Source organism: Panicum virgatum, chromosome 2N (genome assembly GCF_016808335.1).
Source record: "Panicum virgatum strain AP13 chromosome 2N, P.virgatum_v5, whole genome shotgun sequence".
Lineage (NCBI taxonomy): Eukaryota > Viridiplantae > Streptophyta > Magnoliopsida > Poales > Poaceae > Panicum > Panicum virgatum.
In genome coordinates this window covers 60,669,817-60,690,854 of record NC_053146.1, presented here as the reverse complement: position 1 = coordinate 60,690,854, position 21,038 = coordinate 60,669,817, and the positions used below count along the sequence as shown (strand labels likewise).

The following is a 21,038-nucleotide window of genomic DNA, read 5'->3' as shown; positions in this document are numbered from 1 at the left end:
TACGAAACCGGGTAACCTAGGCCGTCGAACTGGCAAAACCGACCGAATCACCCCCTCGAACACTGTAGCAAGCTGTTTTGAGAGCGGTTTTGCTACAGTAACATTTTCGTATTTCTAGAATTTCACACCTCTCTCAATTAAATAAGAAAGAAAGCATAGTTAATATTGTCTAAAAATCATGATATTTTTTTGGGAGGTAGATAAAAATACAAGGAATTTATTTTGGCTAGATGTGATACATTAAACATAATGAAATTTGAATTATAAATTTTAAAAATGGGTAGAATTCAAAATTTCTTGAATTTTTGGGTTAGCTAAACCTTTGATAAAAATGAAATAAAAATATGATAATTCATAATTTTTTATTTAGTTTAATAAGGTATTTTTTATTGGCCCAAGTTTTTATGAAAGTTTTTGAATTCCTTCGCAATGCTCAAATTTGAATCAAATTTGATTCCTCAAATTTTAATTTATGAATTTTCTATAGAACTTGGGCCAATAAAAAGTACCTAACTAAACTAAATAAAAAATTATGAATTATCATATTTTTAATGCATTTTTGTCTTAGGTTTAGCTGACATAAAAATTCAAGGAATTTTGAATTCTACCTATTTTTAAAATTTTATAATTCAAATTCCTTTATGTCTATTGTAGCACATCTAGCCAAAATAGATTCCTTATCTTTTGATCTACCTCCCAAAAAAATATCATGATTTTTAGACAATATTAACTATGCTTTCTTTATTATTTAATTGAGAGAGGTGTGAAATTTCAGAAATTCGAAAATTTTACTGTAGCAAAACAGCCTTTGGCTGAGCCAGGGTTGTTTTTCAAACGGTTTCGTTAGTTGGAGGTGTAGGATGTCCGGTTTCGTAGTTCAAGGGCCAAAATCGGACTATCGTGATAGTTCAGGGTTGAAAAACAGACTTTTCCCTATTTTATAAGCTTATACTTGATCTGCTTTGTGTAATTGCTGTGTAATTGCAGGGTTTCAAGGTTAAGTTCAGGGTTGATTTTGCAGATCAGTGTCCTTACTGGAAGGTCTTCTGTTTGCACTATGCAAGTGCCATTCTAATGCGTTGAAGCCCTTTTATGTGATTTTTTGATTATTTGTTAGAGTTTCTTGCACTGTACAAAAAGTGCACCATAACAAGATTCAGAACATATAATATGTGAGATTTGTGTTAAACTGGATGTGCATTAGTGCTTTTGCTGGACGAGACCAAGAGAAGCTGATTCATACTATGTTTGTCTTTCTAAAAAAAAGCTACAAAGTGGAAGAGCAGTCGTTATTAATTTCTTGTGTTAAAATATGTGGTGGGAAGGTTCCATCACTAACCGAACATACAAATAAGTTGTGGGCTTCATTACTGGTCAGAAATCCATGATCAAGTGGAATGAGTGAAGCCAGGTGGCACAATTCAATCCAGGCCTTGATTCAAACCGGGCCTTGATTTAATCATGGCCTATCGAACGAGGCCTTACTTGGGATACAATGTTGGTATTATTTCTCACCTGCCCAATTGGTACGATGGGAACACCTTCAAATGATTATACTTGGATCTATTTGTATCTTATATGTCAACAAGCATTGTGTTCATGAAAGGGTGAGCCACCTTTAATGTATTTCCTTTTTAATTTGTCATTGTTAATTGATGCCAAATTTACTATAATAAAGTATGGCTCATTTCATAGCGCGGTCACCAAGTCGGCTAGATGCCAACCTTTTGATGCCAACCTATTTCCAGAGATGACAAATGTTGTGGTACATATTATTTAGGGTCTGTTTGGTTAGACCGTGAGCTATAGAAAAATTGCTATTTGATGTGAGCTGTGGGAAAACTGTTGTAGGCTATGAGATGTGTGAAGGATGAAGGCTAAAATTGTAAATTTGGAATGAAATACCTATAATGCTTCTAAAAGTATGAGAGATTGTTTATTTGCAAATTGATCGTAAACATTGTATTGCTTGGGGTGCTGGACGCGATGGCATCGCACATGGACACGTCGATCCGGAAGGTGGATAGATAGGGTGATCGTTTTGTCGAGGGCGACCGGGTGCAGGATTAAGGCCCCTGAAATGAGAAATGATCAGCGTGCGCATGATGTTGGAGCACATTAAAGCATATCCAGCAGAGTTCTAAATAGCCGGCTATAGCCTCTAGGAAAGACCACCGCTATGCCATTTAGCCCGCTAAAGCCAGCTATAGCCCGCTAAACGCCGTAACGGTGACCTTGCCGCTAAATGCCTTAGCCGGCGATTTAAAACCATGATATCCAGCAATGGTTCTCAAACCATACCCTCTACTTCTTAAATAAGGGCTCCCTTTATTTTTTGAGAGCTAGTTTTTCAATCTTAACTCTAGTAGTGGTATGTAAATCTCACTTTCTTTTTTTAATCTAAAAGATAGAACCATTTATCAGTGGATACAACTAGAGACCGTCCAGAAATAGAGGGTGGAGGAAGAGATTTAGGGGTCTCCTCATGCTTTAGCAGAGGATCAGGATGTGTTCGAGTGTGGTTTCTTATTCCACCTTTCAAATTTAAGATGGAGGCTTATTCGGAGGAACCGCTCTCGAGTTGCACTTAGAAACCTGGTGGACGTCGACGGGGTCATGCGCAGAAGGAGAGTCCAGGCCCGCGGCTGGGGGAGATCATCCACCCGCCACCGGCGGCGGCTGACGGCCGAGATGGATGTGGATCAGGTGGACGACAGGACGAGGATGATGTGCCAACATTTTGAAGCGACTGCAGGTATGAAGATGCAGTCTTTGCTGCCGCAGATGAGCCATCGACGGACGCCGCCATGCTGCATGAGTGCATCTGAGCATTACGCGACGGGTGAGTTCGCTGTGCCGGAGGAAAAATGAATGCCGAGACGAGGAAGAACGGTGGGAGGTTCAAGTTCAAGGACGAATAACAAATCCTACTTGCTTTCGGTAATTTGGTCCGTACGCAACTCTTTAAACGATCGATCCAATCCGAGTCGGACTTTGGCTCGGTTAGCCATCAAATATGAGGACCAGCATCGATCGCAGTCACGGCCGGCCAATCGCTTTCTACCTGGCCGCCGACCGATCGATATGCCGATCACCTTCTCCTTCAGCTTCTGCCCCGCCGCTGCTCATAGCCCGCGGCCGCGACCCTCCGTTCAGCTGCCCGAGGGCGAGGAATCGCCGGCGGCCCGGCGCGAGCTGCACCTGCTCGAGGACCACCGCCCATGGGAGATGGTGGACAACATGGCGCTGGCCATCATCGACCAGACGTACGCCGCGCTGCTCGAGATCCTCGGGCACGCGGTGCCGCCGCCGGAGGGCGGCGACGGCGGGCACGTCACGGTCAGCCACCTGTTCGACGCCGCCGCCGACCCTGCCTCGCCGGCGGAGCTCCGCGTCGAAGCCAGCGCGAGGCACTGCAGCATTTACGTGGCCACCGGCGACACCGCCGGCCGGGGGTTCGCGAGGCACGCCTTCCGGTTCCGGAGGCCGAGGAGCTGGCCGCCGCGGCACCGCCTCAGCCGGGCGAGCATCAGCGCGTCCCCGGGCGCGCTCTGCCTGGCCCGGGCCGACGGCGGCAGCCGCGGCGACTACTGGAAGTGCGCCGACGACGACGTCCGGCCGGACGTCTCCGGGAAGGGCCTGCTCGGGGTGCTGGACGCGATCAGGTCGCGCCTGGACGCGGCGGCCCGGCTGGAGAGCAGGGTGCTGGAGATGGCGAGGGCGCACCGGTGCAGGGGCGACAAGGTGAGGGAGATCCTCGCGGTGCGGACGGCGCTGGAGGACATGAGGCGGGAGGTGGACCTCGGCGTGATCGCGCGCAGGAGGAGGTTCCAGAAGCGGCCCCGAGTCGTAACGATCACCTACCGTACGGAGGCCGCCGAGATGGATGTGGATGGGGAGGACGAGGCAGAGGAGGTGACCAAGAGGTTGAAGGCACTGCACGTATGACAAGGGGACCGTCCAGGTTGATGATGCAGGCATGCGGCCCTGCTCCCGCGGATGAAGTGTGAATTGTTCGTTCTCATTGTACTGGAGTGTTGCTCCGCGCGCAAAACATCATTTTGATTTCCATTTTATCCGCGGTTATACAGGGTCGCCAAAAATACTTCAGGGCTCAAAAATATTGCAACCCTCCAGTAATAAAATGGAAAAGGAAAACAATTGGTGCTTCTTGTAATGCATTTGGGGCTTTGAGCTGTGAAAGGGGAGTATTCCACAACTAATCAAGAACCTCATTGGATATTTCTCAACTTATAAAGATTAATCGTATGAACAACATATGAGAGAACAGGAAAGACGCACTAAAGACAACGTTAAAAGATTGTACAACTGAAAGTAGGAGTATGGCAGCTTAAAGCAGAATTAATAGCATAAACGAAAACGGATAAGGGGGGTGCTGGTATACACTCGATGATATAGGATAATGCTTTTTGAGTTGTGAAAGAGAGAGAGAGAGAATCACTCCACAATTAAACATACTTGTGGATCTCTGGTGAACCCCTTAAAGAGTAAAGTCTAATCATGGATGAGAGAGCAGTTAAGACAAAACTGAAGGCAAGGTTACAGCAGTATACTGATTCATGCTTTGACCGTTATCTCGCGGCAAATTCTTCATGATACCAATGATCTGAACACAGAATTGGGAGAACTAGATACGGCAAAGATAAGGTAAGGACCAAAATTTTCGTCACCCTCACAGATCCTCAACATCCTGTTTCGATGATGCCGGGCGACCTTCATATTCCAACTTCAGCCCTAAGCTTGCAGTGATAACCCTGAATTTCAGCCTTATCTTCTCCATCACGTCTTGAACTTGTTCACTCTCCGGATCAGAGAGTGGATAGCTGCTTACCAGTGCGGCTAGTTGCTCGATGTTCTTCATGACCCTAGCTGAGAACACATTCTGATCAATGCGAGTTGCGGATGTCCACACATCCACACAGCCCTGATAGAAACCCAGTTATTCACCGACCTGGAAACCCATCTTTAAACCAACCTGCCTTCCATCTTCCTTCCCTGATGACAGGCCATCATGATAACCATTTTTGTACCCCTCCTGGTAATGTGTCTCATCTAAGAGTACTGATGGCTCAAGAAAATCAGCATCATTTTGAGGTTGCTGGTCCATAACGATCAGGATCCTAGTTTCACAATATAACGGACAGTTCTTCAAAAACTGTTATACCAAAAGGCCTGCTTCATTGATAAAACAAAAGGTTGAGGATAATAAAATCAACGAATACATATTACAGGGAGAAAATAGCCATATTGCTGTAAATTAAGAGAGGGAAACTGCAGATGTATTAATATCTTATATAAAATATCACCTACACGTCGATACGGAAATATAAAAATGATACATTAAAAATTTTCAAGAAAGTGTGTGGTGATATTCAGGAATGGGGACACACCAGATTTGTTCTTACTATGGAAATGCAAAAGATGAACCAGCAAGGCATTTTGTACCTAGTAATAGATTTCTACAAATCATTCTGACATCACCCATCAGAAATATATAGTCATAATCAATCAAGGCTGGCGCGCTTGATGCAGGAGAGGCTTGCAAATTCTAATACAAGTATGGTAATACCTAGGTACTGCAACTAATCTGGTTAATGTACTTAAGTAAACTACATGCAACAAATCCAAAGGATCAAGGTTCTGCTAAATACATAAATTTTTCTTTGGTAACTGTATCATGACACAATCCAATCAGAGTAGCAATTCCTTGAAAGAAATGGACGTGGAGATGGAAATTGTGTGCTTTGTGGAAGGCCTGGAAGGCTGGAACTGCTGGCTACAAGCGTGCCCGTGTGGTCTAGTCGTAGGAGGTTCTTGTGAGATGATAGATGACTACTTATGTGTCTGATTCACTTAAAATGAATTAAAGAGCAGCCCAATTCAATGAGAATGGTAGCTTGGTTTTAGTGTGTGCCGACTTGCAATAACTTGGTAATAGAAAAAATATCAATAGCATCCTACTGTTACATTATATAAAATAAATTTTGGTAATAGAAAAAATATCAATAGCATCCTACTGTTACATTATATAAAATAAATTTTCATTGCGCATTGACCGCTGTTTGAAGGAGCAAAAGTGGATATCCCAGGCAATGTGTAGCATTAAATATCAGGGCTCATAAGTTCATGCATCCATAGCTTTCTAATTTTGTGCAATCTGTTCTTCGGGCCCACAAAAGCGCAGTGTGAATTTTACAAACTTTCTGCCACACGGTGAGTCCTTAAAACGCTCCCACTTTTCAAGGAAAGGTCGATTCCCTAATTTTTGCAAGCGTGCTAGAAACTATAGAGATCTACTTGGGCTAAACCATCACTAGGGGATGTTCATCAGTTCAATAAAACGAGCAAAAACATTTTATACCTCGCTCTCCGTTTCCACAGCCATTGGAACCCGGAGAGATCATGACAGTGGAATAGGTGCGATCACGCAAGGAAGGCAGAGGTTCTGTTTGTTTCCGCTTATCTAGAGCTCGTTTTTCTTAGAAGCAAGATTTTGTGACTACATGTAGAATCGACTGTCTAGATAAGCTGGGTGTTTGGCAATCTGATTACTTTGAGTCGATTATCTGATTATTTTGAGTCGATTATCTAAGTTGAGTGGTAAAATGTCTGAAGTGCCCTTAAGGTCGATAATATCACATTTTTTTACCGAATACAAGAATAAGTCAATAATTCTTATGTTTTTTTGTGTATATTGGCTACATAATTATATATTACAATAATATCATAATCTCATTAAAAATTGTAGTAGCAACTACCAGAACCTCATCAAAAGAATCCTATGCATATAACAGTATTCTACAACAAGCAATCTATATAGCAAAACATGCATAATCATCCATCGATCAAAATGGCATATCATCCACTGCACAATTATCTAATACTTAAAACTAATAGCATTAAAACTAGGGACAATTGCAAGGTTGCTCTTGTTTTGAAGTCGAACTACATGTTTGCCCCTGTTTTTTAACTTTGCATGTTTGCTCTTATTTTAGTCTTCCAGTTGCATGGTTGTTCCTGTTTTATTATAAAACTGCCCCTGTTTTGCACTAAAACAGAAAAAAACATGTAATTGAAGGGGCAAACATGCAAAGTTAGTAAAAAAGAGCAAACGGGTAGTTAGACTTCAAAATAAAGACAATTTTGCAAATGACCCTTAAAACTAATAGCAAGAGAGGGGATACCAGCTGCAACAGAGGAGTCCGGCGCACAGAGAGGCAGGCGGCGTCAGGGCAAGTGCAGGGGCGACGGCGCGGCTCCGGAGGCAGGTGGTGTCAGGGGAAGGGCCGGAAATCGCGGATCCGGAACCAGCGACGTCAGGGGAGGGAAGGCCGGCGCAGATCCGGAGGCGCGGGGGAGAGCTGGGGAGGCGACGGTGGGAGAGGGCTGGTGCGGCGGCGGCTTCAGCGGGAGAGGGCAGTGACGGCGCTGCTCCGGAGGCAGGCGGCGTCGGCGGCAGATCAGGGCAGGCCAAAGAAAATTCTCAATGTTTCCACGGTAAACAGCGTAATTACATATGGATCCTTGATCGGGTTCTTACTTCTTACTGGTAATTAAGGCTTCCTACAGGGTTTTGACTGAACAATCCGAAGTCGGCGCGTTTTGCCTACAGACTGCAGCCTCCGTGTGCATCTTCCACGTCTCTTCACCGCACGAGCTCTCTCCCTGTCGTCATGTGATGTCATTAGGCAGCCATGGCTACAGTTCGGAGGTTTAGGGTTTAGGCTCGAACCACTCTCCCCGGGCCTCCCTCATGGCCTATGCGTCTCGAGTAAGTTACCGCCTCTATGGCTCTATCTCTCCGTGCGAAATACAGTGCAGCGAATTGCCTCTGAATCATGATCTATTCGGCCCGCTACGCAGTCCGAGCTCGGGGCGAAATTCGGGGTCGATGGGTTCCTTTCGTCCATCAGGAAGTTAAGGACGGTGCGTTGCAGTCCGTTGAAGTGATATGTGGCGCGTTGGTTTTGTAGGTGAGGGTCGGCACTCTGGTTCCCCTCGCCAAGGACAATGCTGACTCATCTAATGGATCCGTATCCACCATCCCCATCTTCGAGGGTTCCAATGTCGTTGGGAGGAATCATTTGGTCATCGCCGACAAGAGGATCAGCCGCAAGCATCTGAGCCTCCATGCCTCTCCAGATGGCTCCATTGAAGTCGTAGTGGTGAGTATGATTAAAATTTTGGGGATAGCTGACGATGCCGCAAAATCGCATTTCATTGTCTTTTAGTTTGGAAAATAAGCTGCTGTAATGAATTTGCAGGAAGGACCAAATCCTATCATTGTCCGATCAGAGGGGCAGAGGAGGAAGGTTTGTGCCCAGGAAAAAGCCAAGATCACACACGACGATGTCCTGGAACTGATTCCAGGTGATTATTTTGTGAAGTACATGGATATGGCTGCTGAACATAAAAGCTCTGCTCCAATTGGTTCAAGCGGCCTGAAGAAGGGAAAGAGGCACAGTGAGGAAGATAGTGCAGCTGTCAAAAGGAATCGGCAGATTATGGAAGATGAAGCTTTGGCAAGAACACTACAGGTTAACTAATGTCCTATTTTTGTTAACAATCAATCTGTTTGATGTTTGCTTAACTGACAAGAGGCCAATTCATGGTCTTTGTGAGAGTTAGTAAATTGGGCTGATGCCCTGTTGTTAATCTGTTATTAGCTGCAGTTATATGTTTTAGGTTCTGCTTGTTCTGGGCAATACTCACCCATCCATGTATGTGATGTTTGTTTTAACTGATCTGGGCCCAATCAGTTACCTTTGCAACTACAGTTGGGGGGGGGGGGGGGGGTAAGTCTCTTAAATTTGAAGTTCTGACAATGAATGATGAATCTCTTGATACTGCAGCTGAATATTCTTGTATATGTAAGATTATACATATTAATCTTCTTGTTCTTTGAAATCTAGTAGTATATCATGATCTCAGATACTGGTGGAAATGAACCATTGAACAGAAGTATTCTTTTTTCCTGCACATCATAAACAGTTCCCGATTTTCATCACTAGGGTGGACTCATAAACATAGTGTTGAATTGCTCATCCCTTTTGCTTGCAGACTATTTGAATTTATTTCTATTTCCATTCCCTATGTGAAATCACCAGCACACCATTAAATGATTCAAATTGGTGCACTATCTTGATTCTTACATATCTTTTTCTATGTGTTACATAATCAGGAGAGTTTTGCAGAAGAGAGCACAAATGTTTCTGACATGGCTTCTGGTCAAACATCAAGTCTGCTTGACAGTGCTGGGTCTTCCAAGAGAAGTAACGAGAGAATGCACTCCGTCGATCCTTCAAATGATGTGCCCTCTTTGACTTTTCACCTTATGCATGTCCAGGGTCTTCCATCATGGGCTAACAGTTCGTCAGTTACCGTTCAGGATGTCATACAGGTATTGCTCATTCAACCTATGTGATATCACTGGTGTAAATCACATGCTTTGCTCATTCAGCTAATTTTACTTAGTATGTCATGTTACAGCTATATTCAGATAACATCTATTATTGACACAACTGTTGCATTAGAAGTTAGAACTAATTCCTTAACCTTCTAAAAGCAATCATTGCAGCACTTTTGCACACCATGCCCTCATATTCACCGCCATATACTCAAGGATAACCTATATGGAACAAATACAAGCAAAAAGAACTCAACTGGTCTGCAGTTCTTCATGATTTTTTCTGAACTTGTGCTTCCGTATTTTATCACTTTCGCACTGTATTTCCAATATTGCCACATTCAACTGAGAAGAATACTAGTTCTCATACCATGACTTTTACCTTAGGGTGAAGTGCTTCTTGCAGTTCTCTCAGATTATATGGTGGATGTTGATTGGTTGCTTACTGGTAAGTTATTTATGCTACAAGTAAGGCTGGTTATATTCATTTTTATGATACCTGATTTTCATGTGAAATATTAAGCATTGTAAAAGGGTAGTAGGGCTAAAGTTGTTTCCGATGCAATGATGAAATCTCTTTAGCTAGAAATATGGCTTTAATTGTGGAGTTTGGTAACTCATGCTCTTTATATTGTGTTTGATAATGTGGTCAAATATAAATGTGCTTTTTTCCTATTTTTTCTGCAGTATTCATTTTTATATAAATATATTATGTAATTAGATGCTACATGACCCAGCCTGTCCAAGTTTGAGGAAAGTTCCTCATGTCCTAGTTATACATGGAGAAGACGGTGCTTCATTGGAGCTTTTGAAGGTAGTAAAATCGCTAAAACCATTTATCTCATCTTGTTTGTTTCTTTTTCTCATTCGCATTCATGCCTGGGTGACAGAAAATGAAGCCTGCAAATTGGATCCTCCACAAACCTCCACTCCCGATTTCATTTGGAACACATCATTCCAAGGCCATGCTGCTTGTATATCCTCAAGGGATTCGTGTTGTTGTGCACACAGCAAATATGATACATGTTGACTGGAATAACAAAAGTCAAGGTCTATGGATGCAAGACTTTCCTTGGAAAGATGCAAAGGATATCAATAAAAAAGTTCCATTTGAAAATGATCTGGTTGATTATCTCAGTGCACTTAAGGTAGCAGGTTATTTCCTGTTTGCTGCTGGTATGAATATGTAATTATAGCATTGTTGCCTAAGGTTGTTAGCTCAGTCGGTCTGGGCGCAACCGGCGGCACCCGCAGGTGGGGGGTTCGAACCCCCACCGGGGCGGATTTCCCCCGCCTGCGGAAAAAAACCTTCCTCGCTGTGCTCTTGATGACTTGGGCTGTGTAGTCAGCCTGGGCCCGGCCCGGTGGGTAACGGTCCCAAGAACGTGGCACCAGACCCAGTGGGCTGAGTTGTCAGCTTGGGCCCGGCCCGTTGGGTAACGGTCCCAGGAACGTGGCACCAGACCCAAGATCAAGAGCCAGGGTTCGGGGGGTTTCTCGGCCGGGGTCAACTTGGCCTCTTCTTAATATAATGCCGCAGGGGTGGTCTTTCCCCTGCCCGGTCGAGTTTTTTTTTTAATTATAGCATTGTTTCAGACTTTTAAAATAAGATCTGACCTAGGAGGAACTAGATGGTTTTCCATTAAGAGGAAGAAATAGGCACCCAATTTTAGTTGATGTGGACTTGAACTTGGATGATTAGGATGTACAACCACACCTCCCACCTCCAACCAGTTGAGCTAGGCCCAATTCCTATTGTTTCATCTTTTAGTTGTTTAGAACTTAAAATCTTGATTTTTACTGATGGATGAAAATTAGAACTTCAATCAGTTTCCTATCATATCAGAGAGAATGGAAATAATTAACTGCATTCTTCTGAAAATCAGAAATGGTTCCAGTTTTTTTTTTAAAGAAAAACAGAGTCCACTATTCAACAAGTTGGCTTAAGGAATGAGCTTGTGAACTAGCGTTTGTTGGTTTCTACTGTATTAGTATGAGAAAGGAAGTTTATGTTACTGCTGAATGAGGGAATATGCACTTCAAGATTGTTGTCAGATGGTTCCATGAATTGTTGGCAACATACTGAAGGAATGCAAAATAGATAGCACCATAACTCATCCTAACATATTTAATTATCTTGGAGCTGTCTAGTCTCCCCTGCAGCTGCAGTTCTATTCTTATTCTTAATTCTTAATTTCTGGCTATTATTTTTCTTGTACTAGTCTCCCCTGCAGCTGCAGTTCTATGAAACTTATATTGTCTATGATAAGTAGCGAAGTGAATTGTTCTCATGACAATGCAGTGGCCTGAGTTCAGGGTGAATCTCCCTGTGGTTGGCGATGTCAATATCAATGCATCATTCTTTAGAAGATTTGATTATAGTAGCGCAATGGTTAGTATGATTCTTTGGCCTCACAGCTACTTTAAATTATGATATGGAATACACGGTGCTGTACCATAAATACCATTTGTCTTCTGTAAAAAAATGAATACCCCCCAAAATGAGTATCTTTGCCATATACCAGTATACCACTTTTGTCTATATGTCATTTGGGTTAGCATGACTCTCCAAGCTCAGTTAACGTCTAAATAATTGCAATTACTTAACCATATGACCATTGGCACTGGATTATGTGAGGTTTGCACACAGATTGCTGATTTGTGAGGTTTCTGTCATGCAAAATGAATAATAGTCTGTCATTTTGAGTGGTTTTTGGCTGCCGTAATTCATTGTTTCAAAGTATTTTTTCCACTTTAGTTTGTGATTTCACTGATTATTACCTTTGCTATCAAGTTTGGTCTTCTACCTTCCTCCACTTCATGAACAGACAGCCCACTGTCCACATAAAAGCACACCATCACTCCAGCATGAGCACGCGTAGCTCTGTTTTGATGGGATCAACTTCCTTACTTCCGAGAGCAGATGTACATGGAAACATAAGCACACTAACAAACATGTAGTCCATCTTTTTAGTCCTTTTTTATACATAATCATAATCTAATCTTGAACTGATTTTACGCTGCTTGCAGGTAAGGTTGATTGGATCAGTTCCTGGTTATCATGCGGGTCCCAGTATTAAGAAGTGGGGCCATATGAAGCTTAGGAGTGTCCTTGAAGAATGCACGTTTGAAAAACAGTTTTGTAAGTCCCCTCTGATTTATCAGGTACGTTTTGTTTACTTATCAAGTTATCCCCCTCTGATTTATCGGCGCGTTACTATTTTTCAAACTGTGAACCCCCAGGGGCTGGGGTGGTGGCGTGTGTCTTAGGTGTGTGGTGGTGTGTGTAACTTGGCTATTTTGGCCTTTTCCTCTTCTTAATGCAATGATATGCAGCTCTCCTGCATATTCGAGAAAAATACTTATCAAATTATCATTTTGTTTGACTGCAAATGCTGTGGTAAATATATTTAGTAATTCTTGATTCTTGATTTGGGATTGATTAAAATTAAGAGTCAGAGTTGATATGATGTCAAATTTTGTGCCCTGCTAGTTGTTCTGTCATACTTCTTCATTAGGAGTGGCCTGATCCGCGCACTTTGCTGCAAACTAATGTTGTTCCTAGAAGGTATCTTAAATTTTGAAGGTTAAGAAAAATTCCTTGTGTTGTGTTACTGGAGTGTATGGAATGCAGGATCAATATCAAACAATCAGCATTTATTGCCTGAACGATTATGTTTTTTCTCTAACAACGCAAGAGAGATGTGTGCCATTTCATTAAGAAGAGGAAAAGTATACATGGGAGAGGGAAGCCCCCCCCCCCACCCACCCACCCACCCACAAATTTAATCACTTGGAGAGGCGCCACAAAATACTCAGAAATGACTACGACCACCACCCAAACCTCAGATTACAAGTCTGGAGTGAGCGACCATCAGCGATTATGTTATCGCTGCTGTCACAAATTTGACTTGCATTCTTGCATGCAATTTCCCTAATATCTCCCATCAAACTTGAAATCTTATAGGATGCTTAGCATTGGTTTACGTTTATTCTTCAATGCAGTTTTCTTCCTTGGGATCACTTGACGAGAAATGGATGAGTGAATTTACATACTCATTGTCAGCTGGTAAATCAGATGATGGATCACCTCTGGGTATCGGGAAGCCACTGATTGTGTGGCCTACAGTGGAGGATGTTAGGTGCTCAATAGAGGTATTAATTTAAGCTATGTAGAAGCTTGATAGTTTTGCTTCTAGTGCCTGCATCATGAAATTGATGAATTGATTCTTTAGTGTATGAATTTACTATGGCAGATATGAAATATCATTGCTGGTTATGCATTGTTGACCAATGTTGACGACCTGTTAGTAGTTTACCATGATTGATCGGTAATGTGCTTTAGAGTACATAGAAAAATAATACTTATAATCTTGCATTGATTGTCTCATTGTCTGGATCAGTGCTTGCACAATGTGATTTCTAGTGTTTAACTTGAATATGATGATATCACCTTTCCACATTTACTTGCTTTGTTTGTGGTTGATACTTCATATGTAGGGTTATGCGGCTGGTAGTTGCATTCCAAGCCCTCAAAAGAATGTCGAGAAGGATTTCTTGAGAAAATATTGGACCAGGTGGAAAGCAGACCATGTGGGTCGTTGGTATGCTCTCTTTTCTTGCAGTTACCAGAATAGCTATGATATTATTCAAATGAAGTCCGGTGATGATTACCCCACCTTAGGGTGCTATTGCTATGTACCAGTTGTTGAGTACCACGTAACACATGTTTTACAAGTTTTTTGCACATTGCAGTCTTTTTCCACCGTTTTTGTATGATGTAATATGGCTTGTGTCACAAGAATTTCTGGGCTGTCTGGTTTTACCTCACATTGTTTGCAGGACTAACGATTGGTGTTTTGACCTTTAATCAGGTGCCTTAACCTTTTCCTTTTCCTTTTTTTTTTGAAAAATTCTTAACCGTCAAAAACTCTTAATCAGGTACCAAACAATGATTTTATTTGCTATCTTTTTTAAAGTATCTTGTTAAAGTGGGCAATATGCCCAGTCAATTATATAGCCTTTGCATCCTCAACTTTTTTATCTTAATTTTTCTTCTCTTCAAAGTACAAGTGTTCACTATTTGACAAGAACTGACAACAATTTGCTCTTATTTATTTGCCAGTCGTGCTATGCCTCATATAAAAACTTTTACTCGCTACAATGGTCAAAATATTGCGTAAGTTTTTGCGCACCCTCTTTCCGCTCCAGGACTAGATGGCTGATATTTCTCTGCGTGATTGTTATCTGAAATCTTGTCTATTTCCATCAGATGGTTTCTGCTTACCTCATCTAATTTAAGCAAAGCTGCTTGGGGTGCGCTGCAGAAGAACAACACGCAGCTAATGATACGCTCGTATGAGGTAATGGGGAACGCTATGAGCTCATGAGACTTTCTGGACATTTGAGATTATTTGTTTCGTCACAAGGAACGTGAAACAACTTAAGACAAGGAAGTGTTTATGTATACTGTTGCGAATCTGTAATTGTCAGAATCATGGCTGATGCTTCTTCATTTTACCCATTTTATCTCTTTTCAGTTAGGTGTGTTGTTCTTGCCCCAAACCCTCAAGTCCATACCACAATTTTCGTGCACGGAGAAGAACCGCTCAAGCCTGGTAATAGCAGATCGTTCCTTGCTCGTCATGTGAATTGCTACTCTGCAAATCTCTTCCTGTCATCGCTCGTCTTTATGTGTATATATCAGGATGGCCTCGCCCTTGGCAAGACGATCAAGACCAAGCTGGTCACGCTTTGCTGGAAAGGCGATGAAGAATCGGAACCATTTACAAAAACCGTCAGATTGCCTGTGCCATATCAACTCCCTCCACAACCTTATGGCCCAGAAGGTTAGCTGCTTGTCTCAAATGTTGCTGCAACTTGGTCTTGGTAAAGGTCCTAAAACGTAGCTTTTCGCCCTTTCAGATGTCCCTTGGTCATGGGATCGGAGGTACACAAAGAAGGATGTGTATGGTTCGGTGTGGCCGCGTCATGGCTAGCAAGCTAACAAGGTATGCTGGCGACGATTCCTAACCGGCGATAAAGCCATTTTCTTAGACGAAGCCAGTGGTTTGCTGATCTCTCAGTGGCCAGTTCCAATATTAACAATTAGCTTGTAGAGGAGGCGCCTTATTGCTCTTCTCCTGTACCCCACATGTCCTGTCCCGACCACTCGACCCGCTGTGGACAAATTCATGAGCCGTGTAAAACTTTGGATACTTTCAGCTTATTGTGGCAATGGATATTTCATATTTCCGTCCTATCCTACGGACGCGTGCGCAAAAGGCCATTGGCTGCCTTGCTGCTGCGGTGCCTATGCACCGAGGCGTCCTGATCGAATTTGTTCGGGGCGGAGCATCATGCTCCCGTAAAGAGCGGTCTAGAATTCAAGTTGGGTTGTACTCCCTCCGATTTTTTTTAAATGACGTTAGGACATCAAACTTTAGTTTATTTGTAGTGTAAAGTTTTGTCTGAAACGTCAAATATTAAGGTACGGAGGTAGTACTTGCCAACCCCTTGTGTAGCGTACTCTTGAGCCGGTTCTTGATTCTTTTGCTGCCGCCGCTGCTTTTGTTAAACTGTCGGTCCTGGATCATGATCAGTCAGTGAATCGGCCTAGCCGCTGACGCTAAACGCGTCGGCGCAGTGAGCCGCCGCTCGCTCGGCAGCGTCCGCGACGAACACGTTTCGGCGGTCCGGCCGGCCAGCCAGCGGCGGCGCGTGGTCCGGTCGGCGCGCCCCCGCGCTGGCGCCGGGTGAGGCCGCCACGCCAAGCACGGCGCGAGCCCACCGCCCGAGCCCTGCCCGGCGCGGCGCGGCGCGGCGGCACCCACGCACGCACCAACCAAACGCCGAAACGGAGGCGCGTGCGCCGACCAGGGTTTTTTTATCCGACCGCCGGGACCTAACCGCCGGCCACCGGTTTACCGAACCGATTGGACCGGTTACCGGTTGAAATCGGTCAAATTCAAATTTGAATTCAAAACCCGCAGTTATATCGGTTTCGAACATCGAACCGGCCGGTTAGACCGGTTACCGGTCGGTTTAGGCTAAATTCAAATTTTTTTAGTTTAAATTCAAATGCCCGCAAAGTATACTAAATGAATATTTGTATAATATGTTGTAGCTTAAATGAACCCTCCAACTCTTTTTTTACTACTTTTACATTGTATTTGTATACTTTTGTATGCATGTTTTTTTGTTTAACTTCAAATGCTCGCAAAGTATACTAAATGAATGAATATTTGAAAAAATTTGACACATTAGATTCGTCGCAACTTGAAGTATTTTTAAGAATTTTTTTATTTTTTCGAATTCAAATTTAAAATTTGAATTTGGACCGGTTTCTAACCGCCCGGAACCGGAACCGGGTCGGGCCGGTTAGACCGGTAACCGCGGTAACCGGTCCGGTTCCGAGCGGTTTGGTGAACCCTGCTCCGACCCCGAACCCAGCCGCGCGCCAACGTTGACGGGCCGGGGCGGGCAGCACCGGAGCACCCACCCCCCCTCCCCGTGAATCCTCCTGTCCGGCGTCGGCTCCACGCCAACCCCAGACGCGGGCCCCAGCCCCCACGGGTACAAGAGAACGCGCGCAGGACGCGGAGAGGATGCCGACGGGCGGCGACCCACGTGATGACGTGAAGACCTATCCGCGCGCGCAGGCGCACCTAGGGTTGAAAATGGGACGGGAAAATTCCGTCCCGACCGGCTCCGTTTACCGTTTAAACCGACCGTAAATTGTTTCCGCAAAAAAAAATGGGAAAATAGAAAAACAAAACAGGAAAACGGGCAGGAACGGGAACGGTTGGGGTGTTTTCCCGACCGTTTTCACGGTCCCGTTTTCAGCCGGGAAAATTCCCGCGGGAATTCCCGTATTTGTCGTAGTCGGCTGTGTTACCTGTGTTGGAAACGTGAATTGTTGTTTGCATGTGTTCCAACGTGAATTGTGAATTCATGATTCACTTTACCTGTGTTTCTTAGTTATACGAGTCTTGTTTCCATGTTATTTATGTATAGTTGTAATTATTTTATCGAGTTAAATGTTTAAAGTGGTCGTATATATTTTCCCGTTTTGAGTTATCGATTCCCGATCGTAATCGGCATGCTCCCGACCGATTGATTCCGTTCCCGATATCCCGTAATACCGATTTCGTTTTCCCATCCGATTTTCCCGTTCCCGACTAAGAAACGATTGAGGGGTTTTCCCGACGTTCCCGACTGTTTTCATCGCTAGGCGCACCGGCGGGCGAGCGCCTGCCGGAGGGAATCCGATCTGTTCGGCCTCCGGTTTGTTTCCGATTAGTTAATACTACTTTTATTAGTGTTTATTAATTAACTTAATTACGTGTATGCTGGTGCTAATCCTCCGGCGAGGCATCGCCGGACGCTGCTTGGGATGGGATGCTGACCACTCGCGTACGTCCGTTGTCTGGTTAGGATCCTCTGCGCCTGCGCGCGCGCGATTGTGGTGCTGCCACTAAACCATTCCCTGTGATGTGAGGCTGTGACCGAGTCCTGGTCCGCTACGCGACTATTTTTTTTATGTATATGGTGGCAAACGAGGCATCACATAGTTGCTTCAGACCAACGGATAATAAAGTTGCAGGACACCAGTACACCACTTAGTTCCTTCCATGATGCAATAGCGTTTAACCAAGTCTTGAGCACCGTATCTCTCTCTATTGTACGTATGATCAGAAGATGATAAGGCACGAGACAATTAATTAACTTATATATATTTCCAAAGGCCAAACTGTGTTTTCGTCTTCGACAGCCGGGCACAGTGATACAACCAGAGTTGTGTTGCCACAGAATAATAACGAGGAGGACAGCCATTAACCAGCAGTCGTTGCGGCCAAAAGAAAAGGGTGGAAAAGTGAGGCAAGAAACCACGGAGCGTCTTCCTCCTCCCATCTATAAATTCCCCTCCTTTTCTCCTTCCATAAATAGGAGGCACCCACGCCAAGAAGAGGGAGGAGCACCAAGGACTTCCGGCGCCTGTTCAGGATCTACATCATCCCGAGCGAGTTCTTGGTTGATCTCTTCCTCTTCGACCTCCTCCCAGGGTACGCAGCGCACCCCTCCCCCCTTCCCCCTTTGACCCTTTCTGTGAAGAAATATGTTGATTATTGCTTGTGTCCTTGTAGTTTCGTCACGGTTTAGCTGTTTAGGATCCATTCTATAGGAAGACCTTAGTTGTCTTCGCAGAAAACGTTTGGGATTTAGGGTGGGGTTCTCTCTTATTTATGTCTCGGTTCTTGTAGTTATGAATGATGCTTGCCAATAATATTTTTCACTCTATATGTGCTAGGTTATTGTGTTAAATTGGTATTGATCTTGTTTTTTTCTAGGAAGGTTATGCCAACCTTCGTTATAATTTGCCATATAAGTGAGCAAATGCCCCTATCCATTTTTCCCCCTTTGAGGGGGGAGTTTGCAATCAAAATTGAATTTTGTTCGATAATTCTTCCATGAATTATTAGGTATTAGTATGATGATTGTTCTCTTGCTTTCAAGTGGTTATAATCAATTGTCCTCTTGCTGTCAAGTGGTTATAATCAATTGTTCTCTTGCTGTCAAGTGGTTAGACTCAGATTGGGTACAGTTGTTAGCCCTGGATTCTGTCAGTCAGTTTGATCCGGTTTGAAGATATTTTGTTACATAATTTTTAACATATCTGTACAAAAATAATTTAAGCTTGATGGAAATAATTTAAATTACATCCTTTATGAGATGAAGCTGAAGTTGATAATCTAAATAGGAATTGAAAGGGCTGAAGATGGTGCTTCTAATGGCTCAATTTCTGTTTTGGCTGATTGATTTGAGTGTAGCCTCCTTAGTTCTAATGTCTAGGAATTGAAAGGGCTGAAGATGGTGCTTCTAATGGCTCAATTTCTGTTTTGGCTGATTGATTTGAGTGTAGCTTCCTTAGTTCTAATGTCAATGAGTCGATCACATCATTCTTTTCCCTGACATATTTCTATAAAAAAAATTTGAGCAAGATCTTTCTATAATTGAGATGCCTTAAGTTAACCTTAGAAGGTGTGTATTCTAGGAATAAATTAACTGCTGAGAGGAATAACGAGGTGTAAATTACAATGGCACATGTCATATATTGTTGCACAAACAGTGATAAGAAGCCATTGGCATCTCAATATAGACATTTCACATACTCATATGGTGGGGGTTATGTCTGAATTCTTGAACGCACCCCATTTCTGTGTTTTTTATTTGCTTGTAGGAAAAGCTATATCATACAGTTGAGATTTTATTACAACTGTGCAAATTGCTCCTGGATTCCCTTGTGGAGTCAGTTTTTTTTTTCTCTACTCAGTAGCGTTTCTCAGTGTCTACCCTATCTGGCTCCAGCAGAAATTTGTCCTGTCATTTTAATAATGCGTGATCAAGGAAAATTTGGATGTTTTTACAATATGCTTTTCTACACTTCATGTTCTAATAATTTATTTCATTCATTTGGACAGCTCTTGTGTAGCTTGCCACTCTCGCCAGTCAAGTTTTCATGTCTGAACTTGACATTCAGATCCCAACTGCCTTCGGTATGATAGTTATAGTTTTTTGTTTCTCAGTTGCCTTAGGGCTGCAAGCCTGCAATGCCTGGAACACGAGTAATTTATTATAATTTGTGTTACACGGTACAGATCCCTTTGCTGAAGCCAATGCTGGGGACTCTGGTGCGGCAGCAGGATCAAAGGACTACGTTCATGTACGCATCCAGCAGCGTAATGGTCGCAAGAGTCTGACTACTGTCCAGGGATTGAAGAAGGAATTCAGCTACAACAAGATCCTAAAAGATCTCAAGAAAGAGTTCTGCTGCAATGGTACAGTGGTCCAGGACCCAGAGCTTGGACAGGTATGGTGTTTTTCTTTGGGGCCAAACTTGTGTTCTTGGATCATGCCTATGTGTTATGTAACCTTGTATGAGCTTCTTATCCAATGAATATTTTGCTGGTTTAGGTCATTCAACTCCAGGGTGATCAGAGGAAGAACGTCTCAAATTTCCTTGTCCAGGTAGGGATAGTTTTGTTTGTCTCCTACCTATGGCGGTAATGCGATGCATCATGCATGCAAGATGACTAATTCTTCTTGTACTGTGTCCTGCAGGCCGGCATTGTGAAGAAGGAACATATCAAGATTCATGGTTTCTGAGCAACCGTCGGGTCCATAGCAAGCCCTGCATGCAAAGCAGCTATATATCCGGGGGTGGAGCATATCCAGCCGTGTAAAAGCAGGCCTACGCCTGTGCGTTCTACTATACACATAAAACCTAGCCACCTCTCTGCTTGTATGCTTGTTACCATTGTGGCTAAACCTGTACGAGGCTCCGTCGTTCGATGGCTTGCTTCTCTATCAGAAGGTTGAATAAATGCAATTTCGCTATGCTGTGTGCCAGATGGTTTTTTACTGAACTTGCTTCACTCGACTTCTGTTGCCTCGTTCACATCTACTGGGTGACGAGGATGTGTGCTTTTTGTCGTGTTTCTTGCAAAGCTTCATGCCAAGGTAGATCAACATGGGAGAATTTTGTTTCTGTTGTGTTTGGTCCATTGAAATTTCTACTAGTTGCCCGTTTAGTAGTTTCATGCCAAGGTAC

General features: G+C 43.4%; 2 protein-coding genes and 1 long non-coding RNA gene across 8 annotated transcripts; 2 read left to right on the top strand and 1 right to left on the bottom strand.

Annotated features, from left to right (window-relative positions):
* Nucleotides 1–4,342: 4,342 nt before the first annotated feature.
* On the bottom strand, nt 4,343–7,449 carry LOC120661555. The gene is made up of 2 exons (XR_005669936.1): nt 7,206–7,449; nt 4,343–5,196 (listed from the first exon to the last, which is right to left on the bottom strand). It is a non-coding gene; the product is annotated as an uncharacterized LOC120661555 (long non-coding RNA).
* Nucleotides 7,450–7,647: 198 nt separating this feature from the next.
* Nucleotides 7,648–18,373, top strand: LOC120661553 (tyrosyl-DNA phosphodiesterase 1-like). Of its 6 annotated transcripts, XM_039940448.1 has the most exons (17): nt 7,648–7,792; nt 7,995–8,186; nt 8,286–8,558; nt 9,203–9,421; nt 9,815–9,875; nt 10,165–10,241; nt 10,318–10,575; nt 11,730–11,819; nt 12,458–12,592; nt 13,433–13,582; nt 13,928–14,031; nt 14,553–14,606; nt 14,700–14,790; nt 14,968–15,045; nt 15,135–15,276; nt 15,353–15,438; nt 18,239–18,373. In XM_039940448.1, the coding sequence occupies exons 1-16, from the start codon at nt 7,775–7,777 to the stop codon at nt 15,424–15,426; spliced, it is 2,016 nt and encodes a 671-aa protein (XP_039796382.1). In that variant the 5' UTR covers nt 7,648–7,774; the 3' UTR covers nt 15,427–15,438; nt 18,239–18,373. The 6 variants fall into 6 exon arrangements, 5 of the variants coding, with proteins under 5 accessions (XP_039796382.1, XP_039796381.1, XP_039796385.1 ...); XM_039940447.1 differs by lacking the exon at nt 18,239–18,373 and having other exon boundaries at nt 15,353–15,689; XM_039940451.1 differs by lacking the exons at nt 10,318–10,575; nt 18,239–18,373 and having other exon boundaries at nt 15,353–15,689.
* On the top strand, nt 18,250–20,836 carry LOC120661554 (protein translation factor SUI1 homolog). Its single transcript, XM_039940453.1, has 5 exons — nt 18,250–18,492; nt 19,909–19,983; nt 20,086–20,297; nt 20,402–20,455; nt 20,549–20,836. Exons 2-5 carry the CDS (start codon nt 19,947–19,949, stop codon nt 20,591–20,593), a joined length of 348 nt encoding a protein of 115 aa, XP_039796387.1. The 5' UTR covers nt 18,250–18,492; nt 19,909–19,946; the 3' UTR covers nt 20,594–20,836.
* Nucleotides 20,837–21,038: the final 202 nt, after the last annotated feature.